Source organism: Penicillium psychrosexuale (assembly GCF_028828465.1).
Source record: "Penicillium psychrosexuale strain IBT 29551 chromosome Unknown utg000004l, whole genome shotgun sequence".
Lineage (NCBI taxonomy): Eukaryota > Fungi > Ascomycota > Eurotiomycetes > Eurotiales > Aspergillaceae > Penicillium > Penicillium psychrosexuale.
In genome coordinates, this window is record NW_026643189.1 from 2,073,920 (window position 1) to 2,100,854 (window position 26,935).

At 48.6% G+C, this 26,935-nt stretch overlaps 7 protein-coding genes across 7 annotated transcripts; 5 read left to right on the forward strand and 2 right to left on the reverse strand.

Moving 5' to 3' along the window:
* Positions 1 to 574: 574 nt before the first annotated feature.
* Positions 575 to 3,964, reverse strand: N7518_006599 (ssDNA endodeoxyribonuclease RAD2; the record flags this gene model as incomplete). The annotated part of the gene is made up of 1 exon (XM_057187526.1): positions 575 to 3,964. One exon carries the CDS (start codon positions 3,962 to 3,964, stop codon positions 575 to 577), a length of 3,390 nt encoding a protein of 1,129 aa, XP_057039229.1.
* Positions 3,965 to 4,342: 378 nt separating this feature from the next.
* Positions 4,343 to 7,907, forward strand: N7518_006600 (tRNA (34-2'-O)-methyltransferase regulator RTT10; the record flags this gene model as incomplete). The annotated part of the gene is made up of 2 exons (XM_057187527.1): positions 4,343 to 7,063; positions 7,116 to 7,907. The coding sequence occupies 2 exons, from the start codon at positions 4,343 to 4,345 to the stop codon at positions 7,905 to 7,907; spliced, it is 3,513 nt and encodes a 1,170-aa protein (XP_057039230.1).
* A 537-nt stretch (positions 7,908 to 8,444) lies between these two features.
* On the forward strand, positions 8,445 to 9,541 carry N7518_006601 (SGNH/GDSL hydrolase family protein; the record flags this gene model as incomplete). The annotated part of the gene is made up of 5 exons (XM_057187528.1): positions 8,445 to 8,536; positions 8,601 to 8,683; positions 8,737 to 8,983; positions 9,034 to 9,289; positions 9,338 to 9,541. The coding sequence occupies 5 exons, from the start codon at positions 8,445 to 8,447 to the stop codon at positions 9,539 to 9,541; spliced, it is 882 nt and encodes a 293-aa protein (XP_057039231.1).
* Positions 9,542 to 10,396: 855 nt separating this feature from the next.
* N7518_006602 (glycoside hydrolase family 5 protein) lies at positions 10,397 to 11,682 on the forward strand (the record flags this gene model as incomplete). The annotated part of the gene is made up of 6 exons (XM_057187529.1): positions 10,397 to 10,493; positions 10,555 to 10,613; positions 10,670 to 10,822; positions 10,879 to 10,943; positions 10,996 to 11,093; positions 11,153 to 11,682. The coding sequence occupies 6 exons, from the start codon at positions 10,397 to 10,399 to the stop codon at positions 11,680 to 11,682; spliced, it is 1,002 nt and encodes a 333-aa protein (XP_057039232.1).
* A 1,091-nt stretch (positions 11,683 to 12,773) lies between these two features.
* On the forward strand, positions 12,774 to 13,859 carry N7518_006603 (SUR7/PalI family protein; the record flags this gene model as incomplete). The annotated part of the gene is made up of 2 exons (XM_057187530.1): positions 12,774 to 12,911; positions 12,969 to 13,859. The coding sequence occupies 2 exons, from the start codon at positions 12,774 to 12,776 to the stop codon at positions 13,857 to 13,859; spliced, it is 1,029 nt and encodes a 342-aa protein (XP_057039233.1).
* A 1,073-nt stretch (positions 13,860 to 14,932) lies between these two features.
* On the reverse strand, positions 14,933 to 18,920 carry N7518_006604 (uncharacterized protein; the record flags this gene model as incomplete). The annotated part of the gene is made up of 2 exons (XM_057187531.1): positions 14,933 to 18,691; positions 18,762 to 18,920. The coding sequence occupies 2 exons, from the start codon at positions 18,918 to 18,920 to the stop codon at positions 14,933 to 14,935; spliced, it is 3,918 nt and encodes a 1,305-aa protein (XP_057039234.1).
* Positions 18,921 to 19,376: 456 nt separating this feature from the next.
* On the forward strand, positions 19,377 to 26,889 carry N7518_006605 (1-phosphatidylinositol-3-phosphate 5-kinase FAB1; the record flags this gene model as incomplete). The annotated part of the gene is made up of 2 exons (XM_057187532.1): positions 19,377 to 26,731; positions 26,784 to 26,889. 2 exons carry the CDS (start codon positions 19,377 to 19,379, stop codon positions 26,887 to 26,889), a joined length of 7,461 nt encoding a protein of 2,486 aa, XP_057039235.1.
* Between the last annotated feature and the right edge of the window lie 46 nt (positions 26,890 to 26,935).

Consider the following 26,935-nt stretch of genomic DNA (forward strand, 5'->3'; position numbering starts at 1 on the left):
TTGGTTATGAAAGCCACCTTACGTCGGCTCTAGACATCACCAAGGTAGATAGATATATGAATGCGGAACGAAGCTAAGCAATTAAATCATAAGCCTCGTGTGTGTTTCACGCGAAAGTGAGGTTCTAATGCGGTAAAAGGGACGGTGAGATTTGGCATAATGGCCCAACCGGCAGAATACATACGAGCTAGGCCTAATCTGGCTAGACGATGATTTATTTTGCTGAGCGAAGCGAGGCAAACTATTAGAGTCGTTCAGGCAAGGGAATACTATTATGCCTAATTGTTGAGACCAGGCTGCAATATTACATAATATATACTCTTTTACCTCTCTGACCTACTTCTACGGGTGCTCTACTATCCGTAAGTGCGCTAACGCGTGTTGTGGCGTGGGTTCGCTATTGCTGGGTCGATCCGTGCAACTAGAGTGTACTATAGCACGTAGCTACATTACAGCATTAAGGTTAAAGCAATATATTCCTTACAATAACCAAGATTTCTTATTTAAAGTCTAGATATCAACCAACTTCTGTAGTGGACATGTATTGCCGTGCGGGAACCTCCGAGTTCTGAGCTCAATCCGAGGTGGCGTGACGGGTCTTTCGCTTCTTATCCGTGCCCGCCTTGCCTTTAGTGGCTGAGCCACCTCTTTTGCCTTTACTTTGCGAAATAGCGGCTTCTTTCCCCTCTCCGTCCCTGCTAGCTGGCTCGCCATCCTGAGAGGTTTCGCCCGTCTGAGCTTCCTGACGTAGTCGACTAAATGCCTTTTCCATGCGGCTGGGTCCGCCTGTACGAACGCGAGGCGCAAATGCACCCGCGCCCTGTGGACCTTGCATGAAATGTGTGATATTGGACTGTGTGCCTTCCTGTTCTCGCCGGTTCATGTCGCGAATAACCGGTACTAGGACTTCATCCGTACGCTCTTGGCTCCAGCCAATTGTCGTCATGAGGAAGGTTCGTAACGCATTCAAATCAGGAACGCCCCATTGAAACTGGGAAGGGTCGTCGTCAACCGCGGGTTCCAGGTATGCCTCGTCAACTTTAGCATCAGGGAATGAAGGAGGCAAGAATATCTTGGATGCCTTCTTTCGAAATTTCTTCCGGAAGGCAAGGTGAGCATCTTCTGCATTATTCGTACCCATTTGCAATTCGGTCCACCAATCGCGGAACTCTTCGAGACTGGAAAACTCGGTGAGTATCTCTAGGGCTGTGACAGGACCAATCCCGGGAATGCCTTCTGTGTAGTCACTGCCCAAGAGATGGGCGAAGCTAATAAGCTTCCGTCGATGGAGGGCGTATTCTTTCTCCAAGTCAGACGTCAAGTAGCACTCGACGAATTTACTTTGATTGAACATGTTTTTGTAGACTCGCGTTCCCCCGAAAAGGAAGATATCACTGTCATCCGTGACAATCCCGTCCACAAGGCCTAGCGACACCAATTTGGCGCACTGCGCTTCAGCTTCCATAGGCGCGGTAATATAAGGCAATCCGAAGAGCGTCAAGAGCTGTTGACACTCATTGATCATAATAGTAGTCACCTCGTCTGCATCGCGACGCTCGTTTCTCTGCTGAGACCGTAGTTGCTTCAATTCTTGCTCGTAGTCAAAGGCTTCCTGGTTAGGAGCAGCAGAATTAAGAGTATTGGCAAATCGAACGTGCTCCTCACCCTCAGCCGCAAGCTGCTTGAACAGCTCTTCATCCTCCGGGTCACTATAGTCGGCTTGGTCCTGCATAAAGTCTTCAACCTCTTCGAAGAGCTGAGGTTGGGGCTGGGCCTTTTGATGGGATACAACAGTGATTTCGGGTCCTTGGGTGGGCAGCTGAGGGACAACATCTTCGAATTCTGGCGAAAGAGATTTTTCGCCGCGTGAAGACTGCTCATCAAGCGCGGGCACTGTGTCCTGGATTTGTGTTCCAGGGCGCCCAAGTGCCGTTTCATCAAGATTTCTATTGACCTGAGCTGGAGCTGGTTCGCTCAATGGCTTCTCATCGAGATTTGTAGGAAGCTCATTGTAAATCTTTTCAATGTCCTCCATCTGAAAGATCTGTTTGGATTTCTCCTTCTTCCCCTCCTCCTCCGCCTCCTCGTTCTCCCTCTTCTCTAGATCAATGACTTCCGTAGTGGTGGAAATTTCGTCAACATCGATAATGTCCGGCGAGCGACGATTGGAGAGGAACATATGATCTGGCACTGCAGATCGCTCATCATCCTTTTCAGGATCTTCAATGGGATCAACGATGAATCCCGCATCTGAGCGTTCGCCAACAAACCAAGGAGGAAGTGGGTCAGTTTGTTTTGGTTTCTCTGTAGGTCCCTTCACGAAACCCCCCGCAGTTTCACCAACCTCGCCAGCTTTATCATTATCTTTCGTGACTTTCGTGAGTTTGATGGATTCAAAAGGGAGAGGACCACCGAATCGAGTTGGTGCATGTGAGACCTTTTTCGAGACCTTTGTTCTTGCTATGGCTGCAGTAAAGTCCATTCCATCATCGCTCTCGGAATCAAGATCTGGTACCATCTCATAGGATGGAGCTGATTCTACCGGTCGATTGATGGGCATATCAGGCATATCTTCGTCGTCGACTTTATCTGGTTGTAATGAAAGGGCAATAGCTCGTTCAAGGTCATCGTCATCGCCATCGCCATTAAAGAATTCATCAGTGTCGTTGTTCTGCTGCTGTGCGGCAATATTCCCCTCGGCTTCAACAAAAAGCGAGTCATTTTCAACCTCTTGCACACGGCGGTCGTTCACTGACTGTTGCTGTGCAGCATGACGCGATTCTTGTATAGCCCTTCTCATGTCTAAAACCTCATTCGTTTGCAGTTGGAGCGACCGGTCCAATACACCCTCTTGAAGGAAAGGAAGTTTGGGAAGTCGATTCAGACCTTCGATTGGAACGTCCTCAAACTCATCTTCGTCCGACACCTCATCCTCATCGGACAGTATCTCAGGTCGATCTAGGTCGATGGGCTTCTCTTCGTGACCTTCCCTGTTTCCCACAACACCTAGTACCCAGCCACCTTCATGTTCGCTATCCTTGACAAGTACATATTCCCTGCCACGTTCTCCCGCAACGCGCTTCCCAGAGTTGTAGAATGCTTCGTCTCCGTTCATGCCGTTTATATTCATTAATCGTTGCGTAAGGTCATTACGTTCTGCGACACGCTCGATTTGAAACCTCGAGAATGCCATGCGGTCGGGAAACATGGTATCTAGCTGCTCTTTTGAATAACCCATTCGAAGTCGGCTTCTTAGCCTTGCTGCATTCAAGATGTTGTAGCGATCAGTGGCGGGCAGACTAAGGAAAAACAAGCTGTCGAAGTCGATTTTGGAAAAATCGTAAAGGTTGATATCTTGACCCTGGTGGAAATGTCTAGCATACTCCTCCAGTTCTTCCTGGGACATAATGCGTGGATCATTTGGCGCTCCCATATCTTGAAGCGAGACGTCTAGGTTAGGTAGGTGGTACGCATCCTTTTTCTTGAACTTGCGATTTTGTTGCTTTTCCGTCTCTGTCATAAAAGCCTCCTCTGCGTAGACCGGAACATCTGGCACTTCTTCTTCCTCTTGAATGTGGGTCTTATTGCGTCGACGAGCGTTCTCCTCCTCCGCACTGCGTTGCATTTGTACGGCAAGCAACTTTCCCGCGGTCCTCGCAGCATCTTCCCTGTGACCCTCGCGTTTCTTTTTTCGGCCAGCGATTGTCTGCCTTTTCATGACCGGGGCCCCGCCATCGAAGACGAAGACAGGCCGGATCCCGAAATACAGCAACTTACATATACGACGAAAGAATCCGACAATGTGAGAATTTCGGAGCGCATTGCCTTCTTTGTCTCGTACCGCTTTCAGAAATTGATAGATCCAGATCGACGCGTCGACAGCTAGTCGTTTCTTGTTCAGTGTTTCGAGTTTGATAGGGCGAGCGCAGGGCTGCACGACCGTCCAGAGGCCGGTAACACCCATGGCTAGTCAAAGGGGTATTGAATCATGGGTGTGTGTTGGGGAGGTCGGGCACTTAAGACAAAATCCACATGTAGAGGTGGTTGATTAGCGAAAGAGGCTCTGCCGAGAAGTCGCTCCCGCGCTCGATCGCGAGATCACGTGTGTAATCTTACCTCTTATGGACTAGCGTTCCCATTATATAAGCATGCCGGGGAAATCATCGAAAAAGTAGTTGGTGGGCTTTTTTTGGCGTTTGGCGGGATACACTTTTATCTGAGGCAATTGAGACAATCCGTGTAATCGCTTCTCTGATTAATGTGCGTAGAAGTTGGCAATGTCTTTTTCGCTCAAGGTCAGTGTTGCCACATCTGTAGTCAAATGCTATCCCGCTGACTCAAGATGCAGCATATTGATGCTTTTCTCCCGATAACAGCGTTGAAGGCGTTTGTATTGGGTGATAGACGATTCATCTTTCAAAGTCAAGGCACATTCTTCCGGCTGGTTGATGAAATCACCGGTATTGTCACTGCTCAAATCCAAATATTCAAAAGGAACAATATTCATGGTTTCATTCCTTTGAATCAACGACCACAGGATCAAGATTCGAACCATGTCCAAATAGTCGTCTGGGGTGGTCGCTCAGTCCGAGCGGTTGACCTCGTTTTGATCTCTGATCATGAAGTCACGTTGTCGGCCTCTAGTGCCGAGTTCATTGCTCCAGATTGGATCATGAGTGGGTGCGCAGCTGTTACAGGTGGCCATCACGGGGCTTTTTTTATCACCGCGAACAATGCCCTCCTGAGTCTCGAAGTGCTCGACAGCGGGATGCCTGGGCGAAATACAATATCCATATATCAACTGGCGACAAGTGTGAAGTCCATCCTTTACTCCGCCGATGTGATTGCACTGTCTTCCTCCCACGTTCTCATTGCAGCTGGTACGGTCTTCGGAGAAATCATTGTGTGGTCGTGTTTCTTGAATAAAAATGGATTACACAAAGCTAATGCAGTTGGCTCTATCCACCATTTCTTCACGGGGCATGACGGATCAATATTCGGTGTCCGCATTTCTCCTCAGATCCCGTCCTTGAATGGAGGCAAGTCTGGCAGGATACTTGCCAGCTGCAGTGATGATAGAACTGTGAGAATCTGGGATATATCAGATTGTGACCACAAGACAGCCCAAGATCCTTCCGCATACTCCACAGACGGGTTTGAATTGCGAAGCACAGGTTTTGGTCCTGTTGAGGCAGGCGAGGAGAGCGTTGGATCTGAATCATGTGTGGTCCAGGCCTTTGCTCACGCGGCTCGTATTTGGGGTGTTTATTTCAGGGCCATCAAACATAATAACCAAACCCATATGGGGTTGGTTTCTCGTGGAGAGGATTGCACATGCGTTTTGTGGGACCTAAGCTGGCACTCATCATCCGCTGGGACGAATGATTATCGGCTCAGCCAGACTACTTCAATACAAACACATATTGGAAAGCACATTTGGTCTCTAGATCTTTGCAGAATTGGCTCTGAGACTGTGGTTTATACCGGAGGTGCCGATGGTGCACTGAAAAGCTTCCCCATCAAAGAAAATGACGATGAACACCTGGGCAATGGCTCTGGTGCTTCTTCCCAGCAATTATCTAGCTCGCAAGTAAAGGCGAAGAACAAGCATCCCACAGCCGATGGAGCGAAAGCCTTCGCATTTGCCGCCCAAGACTGCCTTCTTCGCACCTCTACGCAAGGTCAGATCCAACTTGGATATCTTACCCAAGCGGAGGAGACTGCCATTACTTGGGAGACACTATGCGAAGCACCTGACCTTGCTTCTTTTGGCGTCATTGCTGCTTTACCCCAGATGGGTCTAGCATTGATTGGTAATTTCCGAGGATTCATTCGGCTCTATAATCACGCTACAAAATCCGTCATCAGCATCACGGACGTTTGTAACAGACCCCTTGGAATCTTCTTCCTTCAGACTCACTCTTCCAAGATGGATATGTCGAATTCTTCTAAAAACATCGCATTCCTTGTCTTTTATCCTACCGGGGAAGAAATAACAGTTGTCAACGTCTCAGACTGGAACAGCGATCATCCAAATGCCGAAATAACCACCTATACCCTACCATCCTCATTTGTGGTTTGCAGTGCATCTTTCATCTTCGATGGCCAATATTTGATTATAGGATCAAAGTTCGGCGCCCTTGCAATATACAACAGCTCCGAGGCCGAGCCCGTGTTGGTCAACCGTCGAGTTCATGGCCGGGAGTTTGTCAATCACATTAGCGTTGTGACATCTGTTACTACGAGCGATACCACAAAATCAGACTTCGTCTTGACCTGTGGGCGAGATGGAACTTATTGTCTCCATGAATTGCAGCTTTCCGGGAATGGAAAAGATGTAACGATGGAGACAGTGCACCGTACAGCATCTATAACCGGTGGGAACATCGAAGGCGCCTACTTCGATAAAACAACTGGCGATTTCATGTTGTATGGATTCAGATCTCAAGATTTCGTCCTGCGCAATGAGTCAAAGCTGACGGATATCGTATCCATTGCTTCGGGTGGCTTTCGCCGAGGCTGGGACTTTATGCCAGGAGACAAAAAAAACAATGCGCTGTTCACGTGGAAGGACGGAACTTCTTTGATGACTACTCGTGTACGAGCTGGTGCTAGTACTTTGCTTCGAGCCGGAGGTCACGGGCGGGAAATCAAAGCGGTGGATGTTTTCAACCCCATTGATGGAGATCGGCCTCTTTTTGCGACTGGTGCAGAGGACACTACTGTTCGTATTTTCACGCCGACTTCCTCATTGGCTGCTAGTCCATGGGGTAGCTTTGAGTGTCTGCGCGTCTTGGATACACACAAGTCTGGCATCCAGCAGGTGACTTGGTCCAAGGATGGGAGATACCTATTCACTAGTGCTGCATACGAGGAGTTTTTCGTGTGGAAAGTTCGCACCATTCCTATATTCGGGGTTTCCACGAAATTGGTGGCTGCGAGTCCGAAGGACGACCCGAATTCAGATCTCCGGATACCTAGTTTCGATTTGCTGGAAGTAGAGGATGTTGACGGGGAGCAGGGTTTCCTCCTGTGCCTTGCTCTTTCCAACTCCATTTTTAAGGTAAGGGTAGTTCTTTCGTTCAAATACCACGACCATACTAACGTCATTGCAGATATTCCACTTCTCCCCATCTAATGGGGGCCAATTCACTCTCCTGGCTCGTGGGAAATACATGACCAACTGTTTGACACAAGCCCACTTCTTGGTCACGAGCTCTTCTGTGAGCCTTATCACCGCTGCGACTGATGGCTACTTCACACTGTGGGATCTAACAAGCACACTTGAACCATTTTACACTATCACACAATCCACTTTGAAGGCCAAGCACCCCTTCGAAGGCTCTTCCATCTCACCAGAAAATATCACATGCGAAAGTCGGTATCAGATTCATTCCAACAGTATCAAGGGGATGGAGCTGGTTCCTATCTCTGACACGGCCACTGTTATTGTGGCTGGAGGTGATGATAACTCTCTCTCCGTGTCTCTCCTACGAACAAATCCATCAAACACCGGCACGAATGCACAGGTAGCTACGGTTTCTATCCCAGATGCTCACGCTGCGGCAGTTACCACAGTCAAAGTTCTCAATCAGCAAATTTCTCGTGATGTTACATCAAATACAGACACCATTAAAATCACTGTGGCATCTTCTGGCAACGATCACCGAGTCAAGATATGGTCAATCGCCGTGGACCCTACACAACCTGACACGAAGGGGATTATCGTAGGATTCTTACTGGATACATACAGCTCTGTGGCTGATATATCATCAATGGGACTTGTCCATGGGCCTAGGAATGGCCTTCCCACAAAAAACTATTCGTCTGGTCAGTCGCGATTGGTTATCTGCGGTGTGGGCCTGGAGATGTTTGCTGCCGAATCGGATCGAGTCCTATCTGCATGATGCCGATTCGATGTTGAATATAGATAAGTTTTGAATGTGACAATATGAACATAGATGATACCATGTGAGACTACAGACTCAGTGAGAGGGATGCCGATAGCAAATCAACCGGACAAGTAGCGAACTACTCGGGTAAGCAATAAGCAAATTAGGGCATGCATTCTAGCTGCAGGACGAACCTATATTCAATTTTCAGCGGAGCCATACGATTGGACAACATAGTGTCTTCGGGGATTCCGTCAAGCCACCCAGCTCCTCTAGTATATATACCATGCAGTTTCGGAGAGTTCGCCGTATTTTGTACCAATGTGGATGAGGCGGAATGACCCCCGTTGAGGAAATGATTGACAAAAGGATTTAATCAAAGGGTCTTGTTATAGAGACTCCAATTAAATGGTTTCGATTATTTGTCTCCGCCCTAGACTAAGCCGAAAACAGCATTTCCTAAGACGGGATGACTATATAAGGAAAGAACTATGGACGTGTGAATATTTTCTTTGCAACAGACTACACTAGGCATTGCATATATTCTTCATCATGAAGCATCTCATTACTATGATCGCCAGCGCTGGGCTGGCTGCCTCTGCTCCCTTGCAATCTCGCGATACGAACAGTTATTTCTTCACATTGTGAGTGATAAACTGTGTCCTTTATTCAGCGTCCATTGGGAAAGGAGCTAAACAGCATCCGCAGTGGTGATTCCTATACCATGACTAGTTTTGATATCGATGGCACACAGCCAACTGCTAGTAACCCAATGGGCAACCCAGCACTGGGTGGGTTTTGTTCGCCCACGTGGCAAACAGGCTTGACTGATTAAAGACAATAGGTACCGGAACAACTACTGGTGGTGTCAACTGGGTGGGATACCTGACTACCGTAAACAATGCCTCACTAGTCCTCGGTTATAATCTTGCTGTTGGAGGAGCATCTCTCGATAATTCCCTTGTCAATACCAACGTCGAAGATATGGTAACGCAAGTCGCCAGCTTCGAGACAACATATAATCAGAAGCCTGATACTGCGCCGTGGACTTCAGACAACGCAGTTTTTGGATTCTGGATTGGCATTAATGAGTACGGTCCCCTAGATCCCCGCTAACGACTAGACTAACTCCAATTTACAGCATTGGTTGGGCTTGGTCAAGCAACGATGCCAGTGTCCTGATTCCAAAGATCATGGCCCAGTATAAGGCTCAAGCTGAAAATATCTACGCAAATGGAGGACGGAAGTTCATCTTCCTCAATGTCCCGCCTACAAGCCGATCTCCACAAATCGCCGATCAAGGGACAACCATTGCAGCCGGCCACGCTAAGTGGCTCGCGGCTTTCAACACTGCCCTTCAAACAATGGTCAATGAATTCATTGAAGATAATAGTGGTGTATGTTCAAGCCGATTATATATTTTTGCATAATTAACCTGGCTGCAGACTACAACCGTTCTCTACGATACATATGCCTTCATGAGCAAAGTCCTCGACGCCCCTACAACATATGGATTCACCGATGCTAGTTGTATCAGTGGCGATGGTGCTACATGTGTCTGGTGGAATTCCTACCACCCAGGTTATGCTTACCACAAGCTGCAGGCAGCGGATATGAAAGAGCACATGCACTCTCTCGGTGCTTGGTAGACTCATTCGGATGATCTGGGGAGGATTATCTGTCGGACTAAGACTGCTAAGGACAAGGTTCAAATACTTATGTATTCCTATTTGTCTGCGAGTGAATATCAATATTTTTCAGCGCGATGGTTCTGTTCAGCTTACAATCAACTTGCCACGCTTACTTGACTCACACAATTGGTTTTCTTACGATCAAACCGAATGTGTTCTTAGTTGAGTGACAATGGATTATTCACGAATGTTACACTCCACTACCCCTGCATGCCAGAAATTATGGTTAAATGCCGATCGATACTTGAAGCGCCACGGGCTTGCAAGTCACCTGTGTCTCAAGAAGGATTCATTGGGGGTATGTACGATGTACAGTCGATAATTCTTCTTGGCTGGTCTGTGGACAAGGATCAGGCTTCTTCTAGTCTGAAGACTCGGGGACATTGCCTTCTTGGATATCCGTTTCGCATGAGGTCGCCAAGAAGGACTTTTTTCACCATGACCCATGATATTGTGGATCCTCATTGACAATGAAGTATTGTTGTTAGGCACTGTAATATCCGAAGCTGTTTCACGGGGCTACCGCACGGAGTACATCTACCTATTCGACACATACAAATCTACTTTAGTCTCAGGGACTGAAGATCCATGAAACTCCGTGTCCTTTTCTGTCATCGATCTCCAATCTCCATGGGGTTGTTTGTACTCGTTTTATCCTGCAAGCTATTCGACGATATATATTAATTCAGTAATAAGTGCTCTATGAAATTCCCAAGTTGACCCTGGCTGTCATTTTTCATTGCTACCACATCACTCATCTTCTTATCTGAGCTTGACCATTATCCCATACAACAAAGAGCTTGACTCGGCAATATGAGACTCGGTCAAATTGCTCTCCTCGCCGCTGTGGCTGGACCCGCAGCAGCAGTTCCTACAAAAAACCATGCAAAGAGAGCTTCGCCTTTTCAATGTTCGAGTCCATAAATCCAAAAGATGTTTCTGACAATCCATTGACCAAATATCTCGTCTAGGGTTTGGGACAAGCGAATCCGGAGCTGAGTTTGGCGAGGACCAAATTCCTGGCGTCTATGTGAGTTGGCCAAACATATGTCTTCGGAGAATCTCTACTGATAAAGATCGGAATAGGGAACCGATTATATCTTCCCGGATGCTAGCACCATTCAAATTTTGATTGGAAAAGGAATGAACATCTTCCGGGTGGACTTCCTGATGGAACGGCTGGTACCGGACTCCATGACAGGCGGGTTTGACGATGCCTACCTTAGCAATCTGACCGCGGTATGTTGTGCCGTATCTACCCCTAAGGGAACAAGCGGATACTGAACTAGTAGCAGACGGTCAAAGCCATCACCGATGCAGGATCCCACGCCGTGCTTGATCCGCACAATTATGGAAGATTGTAAATATTCCATCAAACCAACGAATGAATCGAAGCTGATGAGTGTACATAGCAATGGCGAGATCATTTCGAGCACATCCGACTTTCAAACATTCTGGAAGAACGTCGCAGGCGAATTCGCTTCTAATGAGCTGGTCATTTTCGACACAAGTTAGTACCCCAGATCTTGAGTCGTATCACGAAACATCTGTTAACCACATCATGCACAGACAACGAGTACCACGACATGGACCAAGACCTCGTCCTACAGCTCAACCAGGCGGCCATTGACGGCATCCGCGAAGCAGGAGCAATAAGCCAATATATCTTCGTCGAGGGCAACTCTTGGACCGGCGCGTGGACCTGGGTCGACGTGAACGATAACCTGAAGGACCTAACCGACCCCCAAGACAAGATTGTCTATGAGATGCACCAGTACCTCGACTCAGACGGATCAGGCACGAGCGAGATATGTGTTTCGACGACGATCGGAGAAGAGCGTGTGACGGACGCGACACAGTGGCTGAAGGATAACGGTAAGGTTGGGGTTTTAGGCGAGTTTGCCGGTGGTGTGAATGATGATTGCAAGGCGGCGATCACAGGCATGCTTGATTACCTGGGTGACAACTCGGATGTGTGGCTCGGGGCATTGTGGTGGGCTGCCGGACCTTGGTGGGGTGATTATATCTTTAGTATGGAGCCTACCACTGGGGCGGCGTACACGGGCATGTTGTCGACGCTTGAGCCATATCTGGAGTAAAATCTCTTGATTGAGGCAAATGCGAACATACACACATAGTCCATATGCAGCATGTGAGTTATCGAGTTCGGTTGCTGTAATATGCGAAAGAAAGAAAGAAAGCAACTGCTTTTCGAAATGAACGTATGCTTTTCTTGAAAATATCAGAGAAAAAAGACTCAAATTTCCGATGGCCATAGCTTATGTATCAGATGTCTTGTCGGGCAGCGCAAAAATAGTTCGGTTCGTCAGAGCGGGGGGTTTCCCAGATTCAGAGAAGTTTATCTGGAAATCATAAATATAGAACAAGGCATCACCATTAGTGGAATTTGCCATTTGCCCCGTGCAGAGACAGCGGAGTGCGAGTGGAATGGTATACAACATAGGACGAAGGTGGGGATACGGAGATAATGCCAAGAGAGAAATAGAGGAGCCTGGCATCTATCCCGTACGGTACTCCATACCCAGGCTTACGCAGTCTTGAGGCGGAGAGGAAAAAATTTGAAATGATCCACAAGGCTGATCAGAGTAGAAAGGGTGACGAGGCTCGGATTGGGGAATTGCCTGTTTTGGCCACTTGGAATGAAGATCCTGGGGCGGTCAGAACTAGATATGACGAAGTTTGATAGATTGGATTTTGTGTGTACATACACTGTCTACATTTTATTTAGGGGTATTTCCGACGGTGTAATCTGCCTACAATATTCAGTAAAACATAATCTTTACGAATCAAAAGCATATCTCCAAAATATAGTTCTTCCATCCGATCTGACTGTGTCGATTGTGTGGATGTAGGGATAAGCAGATGAAGGACCATGCCGCTAGACTTAAATAGGACTAGTCTAGCCCATAAATAGAAGCAAACGTGGCCCTGGCGACGTGACCGCTCAGCCCTGATTGGTCCGCTGATCCTGCGCCTCCTTCCCTGGGAGGCTGGAGTTTCTGTTTAGTGTGAGGCTGTGCGTTCCCAGGGTTGAACGTTGTTTACGAGGTCTATTGGGGCGGAGGGGCATTTATATTAAAGTCTTCCCTCCATCTCACCTCTCCACTTCTCATCCATCTTTCACCACCTCTTTCTCTATATTCCCATCTTCCATAAATACATCTTCATCATGGGAAAAGCTGGTCGTGTTGCGTGTATCTTCACGCCCTATGTCTTGACCATCGCATCATTGATCTGCATCATTTTCGTGGGATTGGGTTGCACAAAAGCCAGTTCTTCGACCTTGAATAATCTATACTTCATTCGTGTAAGTGATCCAAGATTCTACCTGGTTACTGCACCCGCTAATGCCAATAATCTATAGCTCGACCTCTCGAACATAAGTGAAGGATCGGCACTTACATCAGAAATCACAGATCGCCTCAGTGCTGCCGGTATCACTGATGTCACTGCGGATGAGGTCTCGGAGACCATCAAAACACTGCAGGCTGATGCCAATATTTCTGATTTCTACGACATCGGTCTCTGGGGTTACTGCGAGGGAAATATCACCAACAGCACGGATACCGTCTCCAGCTGCACAGACCCCAAGGCCGAGTTCTACTTCAACCCGTCTACAATCCTAGGAGTGAGCGAGACCGAGCTTGAGAAGGAGATTGGCAGCGACCTGAAGAAGACCATGAAAATTTATAAGGCTGTCTCCAAGTGGATGTTCATCGCCTACCTAGTCGCGTTTATTGCCACTTGCGCCCAGGTCCTGCTTGGTGTCTTCGCCATCTTCAGCCGCTGGGGCAGCTGCGTCACCACGATTGTCTCGATTGTTTCGTTCCTCTTCACCCTCGGCGCATCGCTTACCTCGACTATCATGTTCTCGATCGCAAAAAGCTCCCTCGGCACAGTCCTCGAGGTCTATGGTATCGATGTAAGCCTGGGTAAGAACATATACGCCACCACCTGGCTCGCAGTCGCTTTCTCTCTGGGAGCAACCTTCTTCTGGATGCTCAGCACCTGCTGTTGCTCCGGCCGCTCGCCCTACGGCCACAGGGACCGCAGCCCCCGCGGCATCACCGCAGAGAAGGCTCCCTACACTTACGAGCCCATCGGTGCCGCCCACCCACCCTTCGGTTCTCAGCAGCCCCTTGTTCCCCAACACGGTTACAGCACCTCTTACCCTGCTGCCACCTACAACAACGATATCCCCATGACCCACAACAACCAGCAGTCAAGCGCCTACGAGCCTTTCCGCCATGCTTAAAAAGATTGGGCTTTCAATGACTGTGCATCCCTTCTGAAGCGATTTTAGATTGGCGATACGAAGGCGTTCTCGTGTTTTGTTTTGTTTTTTTGCATGCTTTTAATGTCCATGTCCTTTTCCTGATTCTTGATGATCATCACGCCATTTTGCATAGCGAGACTACGGTCTCTATGGGAGGGAACATTTGCATTTTTGTATATATTTTTATGATCCTTCACGGAGGAATCGTTAGTATCTATCTGCCTGCAAATTGTTTCAACTACAAAATCCATTTCCAAATACCATCTGGCTCAATCTCTCCAACTTCGTAGAACCACTTTATGGCCCAATTTGTCCAATCACAAACAGCTTACAATCAGAAATTTCGGGGTCCCCAATCCCATTCCTATTGACCTAGTTTGTAGGTATATACATTACAGCATGGAAATAGTTCCTCTAGCTCATGAGGCTCATTTCTTTGTGGGTCCAGATACAGACATAGCTCCAACACCATCGTGAAATAAGACAGTGACCCTTGCGAGGGAGGTGGAGGGCGTTAGGGGGGCAAAGCTAGGATCTGCAGCGAGGCTCGAGCCCTGTTTTACTATTAGTACTGCCGATCTCTACTTCGCTATTTGCACCCGTGGACCGATGTTTGATGCTGTCAGAGGCGTTGGGTTGGGCCCCACGGGGAATTTGGCATAAGAATCCGATTGGGGGAATTGTCTGGCTTTTCACTTTATGAAACATGCGTAAGATTACTATTCCGTGAATTGTCGGGCTGAGTACGGAGTACTCCCTATGGAATACAATATAGGTATTATCACTAGTATTAGGAAAGGGGGTTTCAGGGCTTGGGCTTGGGTCTTCTGGTTCAATATTCAGAGTAGATAAATGATAACGTACAAAAAATTTTCTTTTAAATAAGATAAATAAGACGGTATACCATCTCATATTATGCTTCCTTCTGCTTGAGTAAGGATGAAACGAAATGGTATCTGTTGTTATGCTTGCCGTTGCGCTGAGCCAGCCGCTGGCCCGTAGAAAATAGAGATACTTGTTGAATGTTGAATGGAAGGTGAGAATTACAATATTCAGGGACCAGGGTTCTTGTCTTGATCTCGGTTGTAGGTGGGGTAACGAATGACACCCTTCTCATCGGTTAGGACCCTAACTCCACCGCGACGATTGAGTTCCTGAAGAACGTTCTGGTCTTGGCGAGCCCAGCGCTTGAACGGTGTGTCGGGGTCATCGGACCACACAGGACCTTTGGGCCATATGTTCCGAAGAGACCGGAACCAGGGTCTTCGTCGCCTTGGCTGCTTGGGCTCGGAATTATTGAGAGCGCCCAGGGCCGCAGGCGGGGCGGGCGGAGCGGGAGAGACAGAGATGCGGCGATCGTCAGTGTCATCGCCAAGTTCAATACTGGCAGTCTCATGGTGAGTACCATCTCCTTCCTGTGTCTCCTCGATTTCGTCCATGTCGGCTTCGGCCATGTCAACGTCGTTCGGTTCAGGCGCGAAGCGAACGCTCTCTGCGTCGGATCGCGTTGCATCGGTTGTCTCTTCGTCATGATTGAAGAACACAGGCTTTTGATCGTCGCTGCTGGTGATTTTTTGGGAGCCAATCTGTCCATTGAAAGAATCATCTGCTTCAATTTTCACAATCACTGAATCCGAGCCGGTGCTAGGATAGGAGGATGACGATGACTGCGTTGCTGTTGGCATGCAGACATCCGAAACAGGAGCATCACCAAAGGACTGAGCATGGAGGTTTGAAAAAATTCCCACAAGACTGGCCGTGAAAGAATTATTGGCCACTTCGCTTTGTATCGCTTTATCCTGGGTTACCTCGCCTTGGATTGTCACTTCATTTGGAACCGGCGAGTTTCTTAGCTCGGTACTGGTAGGCGGAACAAACTGAGAGGCGACTATGTCAATTCCGTGGGCTGTTAGGCTTCTCTTTTTGTGGTGAGGGCGTGAGAATCTCGAGCAAAAGAAATCTTCGTAATCTAGTGTCTTCGAATGTTCAGATATATGCTCTGTAAGATAGCGCGAGTACTCCTCCAGGTATTGGATGACAAAGTCATCCCATAGGAACGATCGTTGCAGTTGGCCCTTTTGCCGCACTGCCTGCAATTTCGAACACATCTCAGTGAAGTGAGCAAAACCACCAGCGTACGGAGAATAATCATTGCAGAATTTTTCATAGACTGTCTGTGCTTCGGCATACTCGTCAGAATTGCCGATAGAGCCTTGTCGCCGTGCTACCAACTCGACATTTGGACCGTGAGCCGCCTTTTGGCCAGTATCAACACCCTCGCAGCGCGGAGGGCGTGAAGATTTAGGGCGTTTAGATGGGGACTCTCCGTGAGCAGCGACCGAGGTGGTGAATTCCATAGGCGACAATTCCGGCAACTGCGATCCTCCGTCGAGTCCTCCCGGAGAATGTTGGCTTATTTCATGAAGTTGAGACGTGGGCAGCGAGTGAGACCCGACATAAGGAAAAGATGATGGGTTGTCTGAGGGATCTAAATGGAAGATAGACGACCCACGCTGTCGTTGAACAGGTCTCGATGAATCAAGTACGACGTCTGGGGACGACTGAACTGTAGCCTGTGAGAGTGCATGTACGCTGCTTGTTTGAGTCTGAGTACCCAGCACATCCATTAGCGGTGGTTCGTCTTGGGATAAGTCACTGTGCCCGTGGTTATCTTGCGAGCGGTAGGTATTCGGAATTCGGGACGAGGGGGATGTCTTAGTAGCTTCAGAGTATGGCTGCTGAGAGCTCGGGGGCTGAACCCCAGTTCTCTGTTCGCTTTGTTTCCCGGGATTTAGACGTGTAGTATTGGCTGCAGGTGTCTCCACCACTTGGATAGTCCCCCCTGCAAATCTTGGAAGCGACGGTCCCGAGCTAGTAGGTTCCTGCTCAGGTTGGCTGCTTAACGGAAGGCTTCCACCCAGAGCGAAAGGAACATATGTTTCCATCTCTGGCTCATCGCTCTCATCGCCGCTTGATTCATCACGTATTCCAGATCTAAGTGGGATATTTTTCGCGGGTGATTGGTCATGAGAATGCTCCTGTGTTATGCTTGGGGGTTGGTCATTGACCACATCGACCGACTTTGAAGCGTTGTGCTCTTGGGGTAGGTCAGGATCATGGTCCAAAGACAATGGACTTCTGGGTTTTGTTGTTACTTCCTCGGGAGATGGAGAACATTGTTGCTCTGCTGTTCTGGTATCGTTTCTTGATGAGACGACATCCCCCGGTCCTGGCTGAGGAGCACTGCAAGACCCGTTCACCATGTCTACATCCCCATTTTTTGTAGACTGATCAACGCTATATTGAGTGCCAGTTGGCGGAGAAGCTCCTCTGGTAGGCCGTATGTATCTTGGGGGAGAAGCGGTGTCCCGTGGAAGAACATCTCGAGCAGGGGCCCTATCGGGGGACGGAGACCATGGTATGGGAGATGTAGAGGGCTCTTGCGGTGTGGAGGTAAGCGCACGTTCAGATAGTCGCTCTTCTGCTTCTGCTTCTTCGGCCAAATGTTGTCTTCTTCGTGCAATGTTGTTCCACTGCGTCAAAAGACGAGGCGGTACATGGCATAGCGGTGTAGATACACCGGGGTCCTGAGGGATCCATTTGAGCCCTTCCAAAAGTTCTGCTTGGTCTTTTGGAATATGAACTTCGCTCAAAGGTATTTTCATCATTCCATCCCATGGACTTGTTGCGGACGGGCACCCGATGTCTGTCTTGGTGTTTACGATCTGTACCCTAGGAGGCGATTGCATGAGCTTGTTTTGTACTCGCTCGGATTTATTTGGCGGAATCACCTCACCAGCATCAATGCGCTGTCGCTTTTTGGAGGGTTGTGTATTTGAACTTTGCCGGCCCTGCGAGCCCAGGTCATCATTGTGAGTTGGCACATCTGCACTGCCACAATGTCTTTTTTTCGACAGCTGAATGTCCCCCATTCCAACATTGCGAGCCGGGCCATGATCATTGGGAGGTTGTGTGCCCGTACACTCCGCTATAAAGTCTACCACTTCTTTTTCGATATCTGCGTAAGATTGATTGGTAACATATTCACTAGAGCGCGTCGAATTAGCAGTGTTGTTATCAAGTCTCCGAAACGAGGGTTCTATTTCGGTGAGAGGTCTGCCAATTTCTGGTGCCACTGACTTTCTTGTATTTGGCAAGGGAGAATGCCTGCTTTCACTTTCACCAAGAGGTAGTCTGTGGGCCTCGAGCACCTCTCTAGCGGCTGCGTAATTTGTTTGAATTGGATGAGAAGGAGCGAGCAATCCTAGAAGATCTGATGACCCGTTGAGGGAAACACGACTGGTCATTGCATTACTCTTCGGTGCGCCATGGCGCATATTAGACGGGGGTTGGGAGAAGAGCAACTGTGATGCCATATTGGTTTGAGAATGATTGGGCGGCATAGTTCGATCACGCTGAGAAGCAAATGGGTCGGTCAATCTAGCATTTGTTTGATCGTTGGAGCCAGCATGCCCTCGCGTCTTTTGGATTTTGTCGCATGCCATAGTCATCAGGGCTCTAAGAGCCGTTGTTTTCTTGAGCTTTGGTTTCGGTACATCCCCTCTCGGAACCGCATTCGGGTGGATAGTAAACCGTTTAATTTGGAGGCAGACATCCGGGGCAGGTGCTGAGTACGTTAAAATGAGCTTGATGTCGAAAAGTTCAACTAGGTGCCTAGGGCCTCCTTTAAGCGACGGTGGACAGGGTGATGTTGCTCCCTGTACGTCCGGCGAGTCATGTAAAATAATCGCATCGATCTGGTTCTTTGAGTCTGTAAATGTGGCGCAATGACTCTTCTCTCCTTCTCCCCACTAACAGACGAAAGACATACAGTTAGCAACAACTCTTTCCTTTTTTTCGCATTCGCTCGGGGTATTTTACCGATACAACAACGGCTGTCTTGAGTGTCGGCTTGCAAAAACTGAAGCTGAGACATCCGTCAATATCTTCCACCTGGACTTCATCTTGATCATTTTGACCGATATAGAATGAGAGACATTGGTCGGCCAAAGCCGCGATCCAGGGACTTACTGGATTCATCGTGCGAATCCAGCCTTGTAGTCAATGTTGTACACAGCATATAGGTCATAGCTGGTAAGAGTAAACAGTGGGCATGGGATGTTTGTAGCCCTGGAGTTTGTAGAAAAAGAGTGAAGGTCGTCAAAAAAACCCACCACTCAACCGCGTCCTATCGATTGTGACCTGCCAAGATCGACCTCGGGAGGTCGGGACGCGCCTAGCTTACTCAGCACCAACACGTCATTCAACGTGCGGAGGGCAGAGGGACCTATTCTTTTTTTTTTTTTTTGAAAGAAGTTTCTTTGATCCGATCAGTCTGACAGACGCTTTTATCGACGCTCGATACTCTTTCTTCTGCCAAACTCGCTAAACTCGCCAAACCTGAGACCTTCCCGCAGTTCTGCCCGAATGGTCAGCTATCAACGGTGCCTAGATCCTGTGCGGAGATGATCTGAGACCTTTCTGCCTAACTTGGCGATGGATTCTCAGCAGTCCCAGGACTCACACAGTCCATCGGGGTCTTCCAATTCGCTTCCTCTTGAGCGACGCGGATCACGCAGCTCTATGGCCACGACTCAGACCGAACGAGAATCGATGAATGCAGCTCTGGATAACTATCATAATGCAGCGTATCAGTCCGAGTCTCTCACTCTCTTCAACGAGTTTACTAGTCCGCCAGCCCCGGCTGCCACATCGGATGAGAAAAGACTGTCTGACGAATTGCAAGGTGGACTAAGCGGTCTGTATAGTCGCTTTAGGACTTCCGTCGGAGGGGTGAGGGATATTGTCAGCGGTGGCGGAAAAACTGCAGACAAAAATCCGACAGAGACACCTGCAGTCAAGAGTCTTGTTTCGGAGAATTCGCTGGCAAACCCAGTCTCAGACGTGGCTACAAGCTCCGCTGATTATCTGCCATCACAGCCCAACTCGTTACAAGGATCCAGGCTACACTCGCCTGTTGTGCCAGACTTCCACACTTATCAAGATCCTGTGCAACAAGCGAATCTAGGAAAGAGATCAAGAATATCCTCGAAAAATGGCAGCATATCTTCCAAGGCCTCCGTGTCACCATCCCTTGGGATCAAGCCCAGTATCGCACCGTTAACGAAAGCCACCGGTAGCGCCATTGTGGCAGACCCTGCAGTCACTCAACTTCATGTGAACGTAGTCGGGAAAGCTGACTGCTCAAGAAGCAGCTCCATTAATGGCCCCTTCCAGGGAATCCATAATGCAGGATCGACAAGTACCGGTAGCAAGGAAGGCTCTATGGATCTTCCCATGAGTCAAACATCCTCTTCATTGAGTCAGAACCTTTCTAATTCACCAGTTTTGTCTGCAAAGATGCATGAAAGTCATCATGAGGAATTCAACCTCACAGACTCAGCAACATATACTCCTGACAACCAGTCTCGGAAGTCCGTCTCCACTCTAGATCAACAAAAGCTGCCTGAAAACTCGTCTCAATCAGCTAACATGCGAGATACCAAGCAATCTGAGCCAGTTCAGGATCATGCATCTCAGCATCCGGGAGAAAGATCAAAATCAAGAGCATCTTTCCCTTCTGAAGAGCAGAAAGCTTCGGTTTCTACGTCAAATAGTTTATCAAAACTTTCCTCTCATGACCCAGTACCGTACAATGCTGAAAAACTCCCAACCAACATGGAGACAACCATTCCTCGTGACAGCTCCAACTCCAATGAGCCTGCAAAGGTCACAGCTCCCGGTAGATCCAATGAGGAGTCAACGCACTCAATCCGAGCAGCGCGGCTGCCTGGCTACGTGATTTCACGGGCCTCCACGGCCGAGACTGCCACAACGGTCTCCTCATTGCCGCCTTTGAAGACTGATTTCGATCGGGCTACTAGCCAAGCCAGGCGTCAACCTCCCGCCGGGAGCGACGGTGTTTTATCGCAGCTAAGAAGTAAACTGCTTAGCAGGGATTTTTGGATGCGGGATGAGAATGCCAAAGACTGCTTTCATTGCGGAGAACCTTTCACAACATTTCGCAGAAAGCACCACTGTCGAACCTGTGGTCAAATCTTTGATTCGAAATGCACTCTGCTCATTTCGGGAACACGGTTCGGACAGCCTGGGAATATTCGGGTTTGCAAACCCTGCGAAAAGATGATCAATGCGCACGATGATGATTCATCTGAATTCTCCGACAGCGAGCAGAGCCCCATAGTGGCCAATCCTCGGGTTTCTGAACTCACCTGGACCAGTCCTGGACGAGCATCTGCGGATGACGATGATTCATCTTCGGTTGTGTCTCAATCGATCGATCACGTTCTGAGAACCCCGACGATGGCTATACCGGCCACACGACGTGCTGGGGAGGGACATAACCGCCGCTCGGCAATTCTTGAAATTGATTCTGATCGCCCTCTAACACGACCTACCTCTTCGCGCTCTCTGCGGTCTTCGCTGGGTGGAAGACCACACTCCATGAGTCACAAACGTCACCACTCTCGTCAGCAATATATTCGGGGCTTCAAGCCATATCATGAAGACCGAGCCCCCTTCCAACGCCGACATGCAGATGACATAGACGCTGAATCTCGACTCCCTGCCTTTCATAAAGATAATATCATTGACCCTGACCTTGCTCAATATCTCTCGGATGATGCATCCAGTGGCGATGAGCAACCTAGCCTCCTGTCTGCGGTCTCTGAGGGCACTCTGTCTAAGAGTGGGGGTGAAAATGAGAAAGCATCATTTGGTGGGCTTCTCGCTGCCATGAAAAAGGGTAGATCTGCTTTTGGAGACCGAAGTACTCCCAGTACGAATCGAGATGCAGACGAAGCCAGTATCACGAGTTCAAGAGCGGTGAATCTCCCTCGTTTTTCTCGACGTCGAAACTTGAGCGTTACTAGCAGTTATCAGCCGCGCCATTCACCCAGGACATCTAAGGACAATATGCCCCCTCATGACAACTCAGCACCAGTCATACCTTTACCCGAGAATGTAAAGCAGGGCGGGTTCAAGATGACTCGAAGTTCATCAATGAGAGGCATTGATGCGCCACCTGTGGAATTGAACAAAGCGAGTCTGGAACACGTACGAAAGCTTCTCCATCAACTGCTTGTAGAATCTGCTGTGCCAAATTGCGACAGCTGGGAAAACGCCTTGATGCCAATACTGTTGAAAGCAGCAGATGAGGTTGATCCAGATGTCCAAAAAGGAGATGATATGGACATTCGACACTACGTCAAATTGAAGAAGATTCCGGGCGGCCGACCTGGTGACACTTCTTATGTATCAGGACTCGTTTTCACCAAAAATTTGGCCCTGAAAGGCATGTCACGGAACATTTCACGTCCAAACATCTTGATCATCACATTTCCTCTTGAATATGCTCGTCAACAACAACATTTTATGAGTCTCGAACCTGTCATTCGACAAGAGCGTGAGTTTCTAGAAAACTTGGTCAGTCGGATCGCAGCATTGCGTCCAAACTTGCTTTTGGTCGAGAAAACTGTTTCTGGCCTGGCTCTTGGCCTCCTCGAGCAAGCTGGGATTGCCACTGCATACAACGTGAAGCCATCTGTTCTAGAGGCTGTGTCGAGATGTACACAGACTAGGATTATGACATCTATGGACAAGCTCTTGACGACCACATTGCATAGTGAATGCAGCAGTTTCGACGTGAAAACCTACGTTCATAATGGTCGGAAGAAAACATATATGTACATTTCCGGCTGTCCGAAAGAGCTCGGGTGTACCATTATCCTGCGTGGAGGGGATGATCAAGTCCTCGGGAATGTGAAAAGCATCACTGAGTTCATGATCTACGTTGTGTACAACCTCCGTCTAGAAACAAATCTTATGCGAGATGAATTCGGCAGGATATCAACCTCGCCGACAGAAGAATCAGCAGTTGGGCACAACAAAGACAATAAATTCAATCCGCAGATTACCACTCACGAAGGCAACGCACATCTAGTCGACCCGTCTAATGCTCAGCAGGGAGCCAACGAGAAACGTGGTGATATCTCTGATAGCCAAATTCTTGTTGATGCCGATGCTGCAAAAGTTCCAGACAACATCCCAATGCCGACATACTATAACGATATGGTTAAGGATTACGAGACAAAGATTTTGTCAGCCTCTCCTTTCGTAAAATTCGAGGCTCCGTATCTCCTAACGCGTGCGCGCGAAATGGAACGCAGGCTTTCGTATTTGAAGTCTCTTCGTGATCAAGACCGCAATTCTAATCAGATCACCGATGAAAAGGTCAAACCACAAAAGTTTGTCCTCATCACCCCGGAAATGGTCCATCAATCACCGCAAGATGCGCCAGCAAAAGTCAAGGAAGTATTGCATGCTGCGCATGAAGCTGAGTACGACCGGGCTCTTTATCACCATCAAACTCAAAAGCGCCAGTGGGAAGCCTATGTGGCGGGGAATTCCAACATGTTTGATCCTTATGCGCATCAGAATTTGGTCATTCTCTACAGTGTTGTGTGTACAACAACATCAGTCCCCTGCTCAGGGCCAGATACCTTTGCCCTGGAGTTCTATAATGAGCATGGAGATGACACAATCTTCGAGTCAGATCTCACAATTGGGCAGTATGTAGAGGACCTTTGTCACACAGCAAATTCCGTATGTACCGTCAACGGCTGCGAGAAACGCATGTTCGAACACCACCGCCAGTACGTACATGGCGAGGCTCAGATCAGTGTCCTGGTCCAGCCTTATCCTTCTAAGCTCCGTGGGCTCCATAATGCCGTGCTGATGTGGAGCTGTTGCAAAATTTGCGGCAATGAAACTCAAGTTATGCCTATGTCCCCGAGCACATGGAAATATTCATTCGGAAAATATCTGGAGCTGTGTTTCTGGGGCAGACACTTGCTTGCTCGTACTGGAGGTTGCTCTCATGATTTGCGGCGGGATTATCTCCACTATTTTGGCTACAGGGATCTTGCTTTGCGGGTCCAATATGACCCTATTCGTCTTCTGGAGATTATCGTTCCACGGCCTCGTGTCACTTGGAAGGTGGACAACGATCTGAGGCTGAGGAACGAAGTATATTCGCGTACCGAGCAACGTCTCAACAAATTCATGGCCTCTGTTCAAGACCGACTGAAAGGCATCAATGCCGAGAGTGTTGTTCCCGAGCTACTGGAGAGCTGCAAGACGAAAATCGAAACTTTGATCAAGAAGAGTCATGAAGACCATAGCTCTTTGGTCCGGCACTTACAAGACAAATACACAAGTTCTCGCTATTGGGAGATCATACCGCTGAATGAGGTCCTCCGTGCAGTTCAAGAAAAGGTTGTCGAATGGGACACGATATTTGCCGATTTCGAGATGAACTTTTTCCCATCTGAGAAGGATATCAAGCATATGGCAACACTGCAACTCAAAAAGATCTTCCTCGACAAAGATGCAACATCGGTTTCTACAGATGATGCCCTCGAAACTCCCACGGATGTTGAAGATGAGAACGACCAGGAAGATGACAGGCCACGGATGATGCGACGTATGACACTTTCGCCGGAGAAGGCACAGGATGTACTGGTCTCCGTTGTCGAGGAGCACGCTGGCAAAAAGCACCGCGAGGACCTCGAAGAAGTCGAGTTGCACTCGCCTCCAGCGTCGGCTGAGGAAGCAACTGTATCAGTCGATGCAATTGGTGGGACGAGGTCTTCTCCCCAGGATGAGGCTGTCTCACAAGAAGAAATACGACATCTCGACTTGGCTGTTCCTGCCGGCCATGCTAGCATTTCGAATCAATCTCCCATAAACACCGGTCTCCCTGTTATGATTTCCGGCGACGGATCATCGGAATTATCACCACCGGAAAGTTCTAGGATTCCCGATCAAGGAACCAAGAATGGAACCGAAGACAGCGTATCTCCTGACATAGCAAATACCCCAGTACGTCGGCCTTCAGCAATACCGAGGCCTACCGAGCTAGCCTTTCGACGCACCGGTAAGATACGGTCTCCTCCGCTTTTGCGTACTCAGTCTCAGCCAGCTGCGAATCTACCACGATCATCTCACAGCATTCAACTTCCAGGGTTGAAACTAGCGTTCGCCAACCCATCCGATCCGGAAACCCCTGCAGTGCAATCACCAACAAAGTCATCGGATAGAAAGCTGAGCGATCGTTTAGGCTTAAGTTCCCTCAAGAGTGCCCGATTTGCCGCGGGTCAGTCGCTTATTCCACGGTCAAGGGGAATATCGCAGGTTTCTCACCTCGCCAGGCATTTTGAGCAATTGAGTCGTGAGTTCGAGAAAGAGAGACAGCGCGAAAGACGTCAACGCACTGCCAAGGGCACTCAGTCCCGAGCATTCCCATTGGCGTCCTCGAAGCCCATCGTGGAGGTCTATCGAAATGTACGAGAGGCTGTTGAAGAACGCGAACCGCCGGTTGATAGTGATGAATATCTGCCCTCGGCTCCCCGGATCCCAATGGATGACATGAGTCGCAAGAGTGATGAACTTACGCATGATCATATAACTCATGATGAGCCCTCTCTGGCAAGCGAGTCTCCCGCAGAGCCTATGAAAGTAGACAGTGCACTCTGTCCTGACGACGAACTCTTGTCTGGCGACGAAGCAGATGATCACCAAAGTGATGAGGATCAAAACATAGTTGAAGATCTCCATCCAGTAGATTCACATGAAGAGACCAAACAGTCACCAGAGGATGATTCAATTGATTTCAAAGAACTCCCTAAACATGAGCGTACCACGCTTCTGAAAATGCTGACAAACTTCTGGTCTGAACGTTCTGCAAGTGGTTGGGCGTCTCTTGACTATCCACTCAGTGTCATGGATCATGTCTTTGCTGATTGCAATATTATTGTTCGCGAGGATGAACCAAGCTCTTTGGTAGCCTTCGCTTTAGACTCTTCCGATTACAAAGAAAAACTTTCAACCATTCAACAGCGGTTTGACGAGGCGGAAGAACAAAAACCAGACGCCGGAGACGACATCGAGGCTGCGAAGGAAGCACAGGTCGAACATGCTCTCTTGCGACCTACGGGCACACACCTAAAGTATCAATTCCAAGAAGGCCAGGCCAAGATGCTGTGCAAAGTGTTCTACGCCGAGCAGTTTGATGCTCTGCGTAAAAAGTGTGGTGTGGCAGATCGAATCGTCGAGTCATTGTCTCGGTGTGCAAAGTGGGACTCAAAGGGTGGCAAGACAAAATCGTTGTTCCTAAAGACCCTTGATGACCGTTTCATTCTCAAGTCTCTCTCAACGATTGAGACGCAGGCTTTCCTCAAATTCGCCCCGGCGTATTTCCAAATCATGTCCGAAGCCCTGTTTCATGAACTCCCTTCCGCAATCGCTAAGATGTTCGGCTTTTACCAAGTCATTATCAAGAACCCAGTCACAGGAACAGAGTTCAATTGGTTCTTGTTGTTAATGGAGAACTTGTTCTATGACCGTGTCCCTACGCGCATATTCGATTTGAAGGGCTCAATGCGAAACCGCAAAGTAGAGAGTACCGGTGAACGGGACGAGGTTCTCTTGGACGAAAACATGGTGGATTTCATCTATGAAACCCCTCTCTTTGCCCGCGAGCATTCAAAGAAGCTTCTTGGCCAAAGTGTATGGAATGACACACTCTTTTTGGGTCGCCAAGACGTCATGGACTACTCACTCATGATCGCCATCGATGAAAGCCGCAATGAACTGGTGGTAGGGATCATTGACTGCATTCGCACCTACACCTGGGACAAAAAGCTCGAGTCCTGGATCAAGGACAAAGGATTTGCTGGCGGTGGGCGAAATCGGCCAACGGTCACAAGTCCTAGAGAATATAAGGGTCGTTTCCGTGAGGCAATGGCTAGATATGTGCTTCAAGCTCCAAGGTTAGTTGATATATATTCCCTCGGGTGTGCGACTGAATACTAACGAGTTTAGCTGCTGGCATCAATTCCCATCAAATGCGATGTACCGCTATGAGAACCAGAACACTGAAGTTGAGACTGTTGATGGGAACGGGTTTGTGGAAGACACTGGTTACTGACAGCTTCTTAGACAGTCTTCGTTTTGATCTGCGCCCATGAACAGCT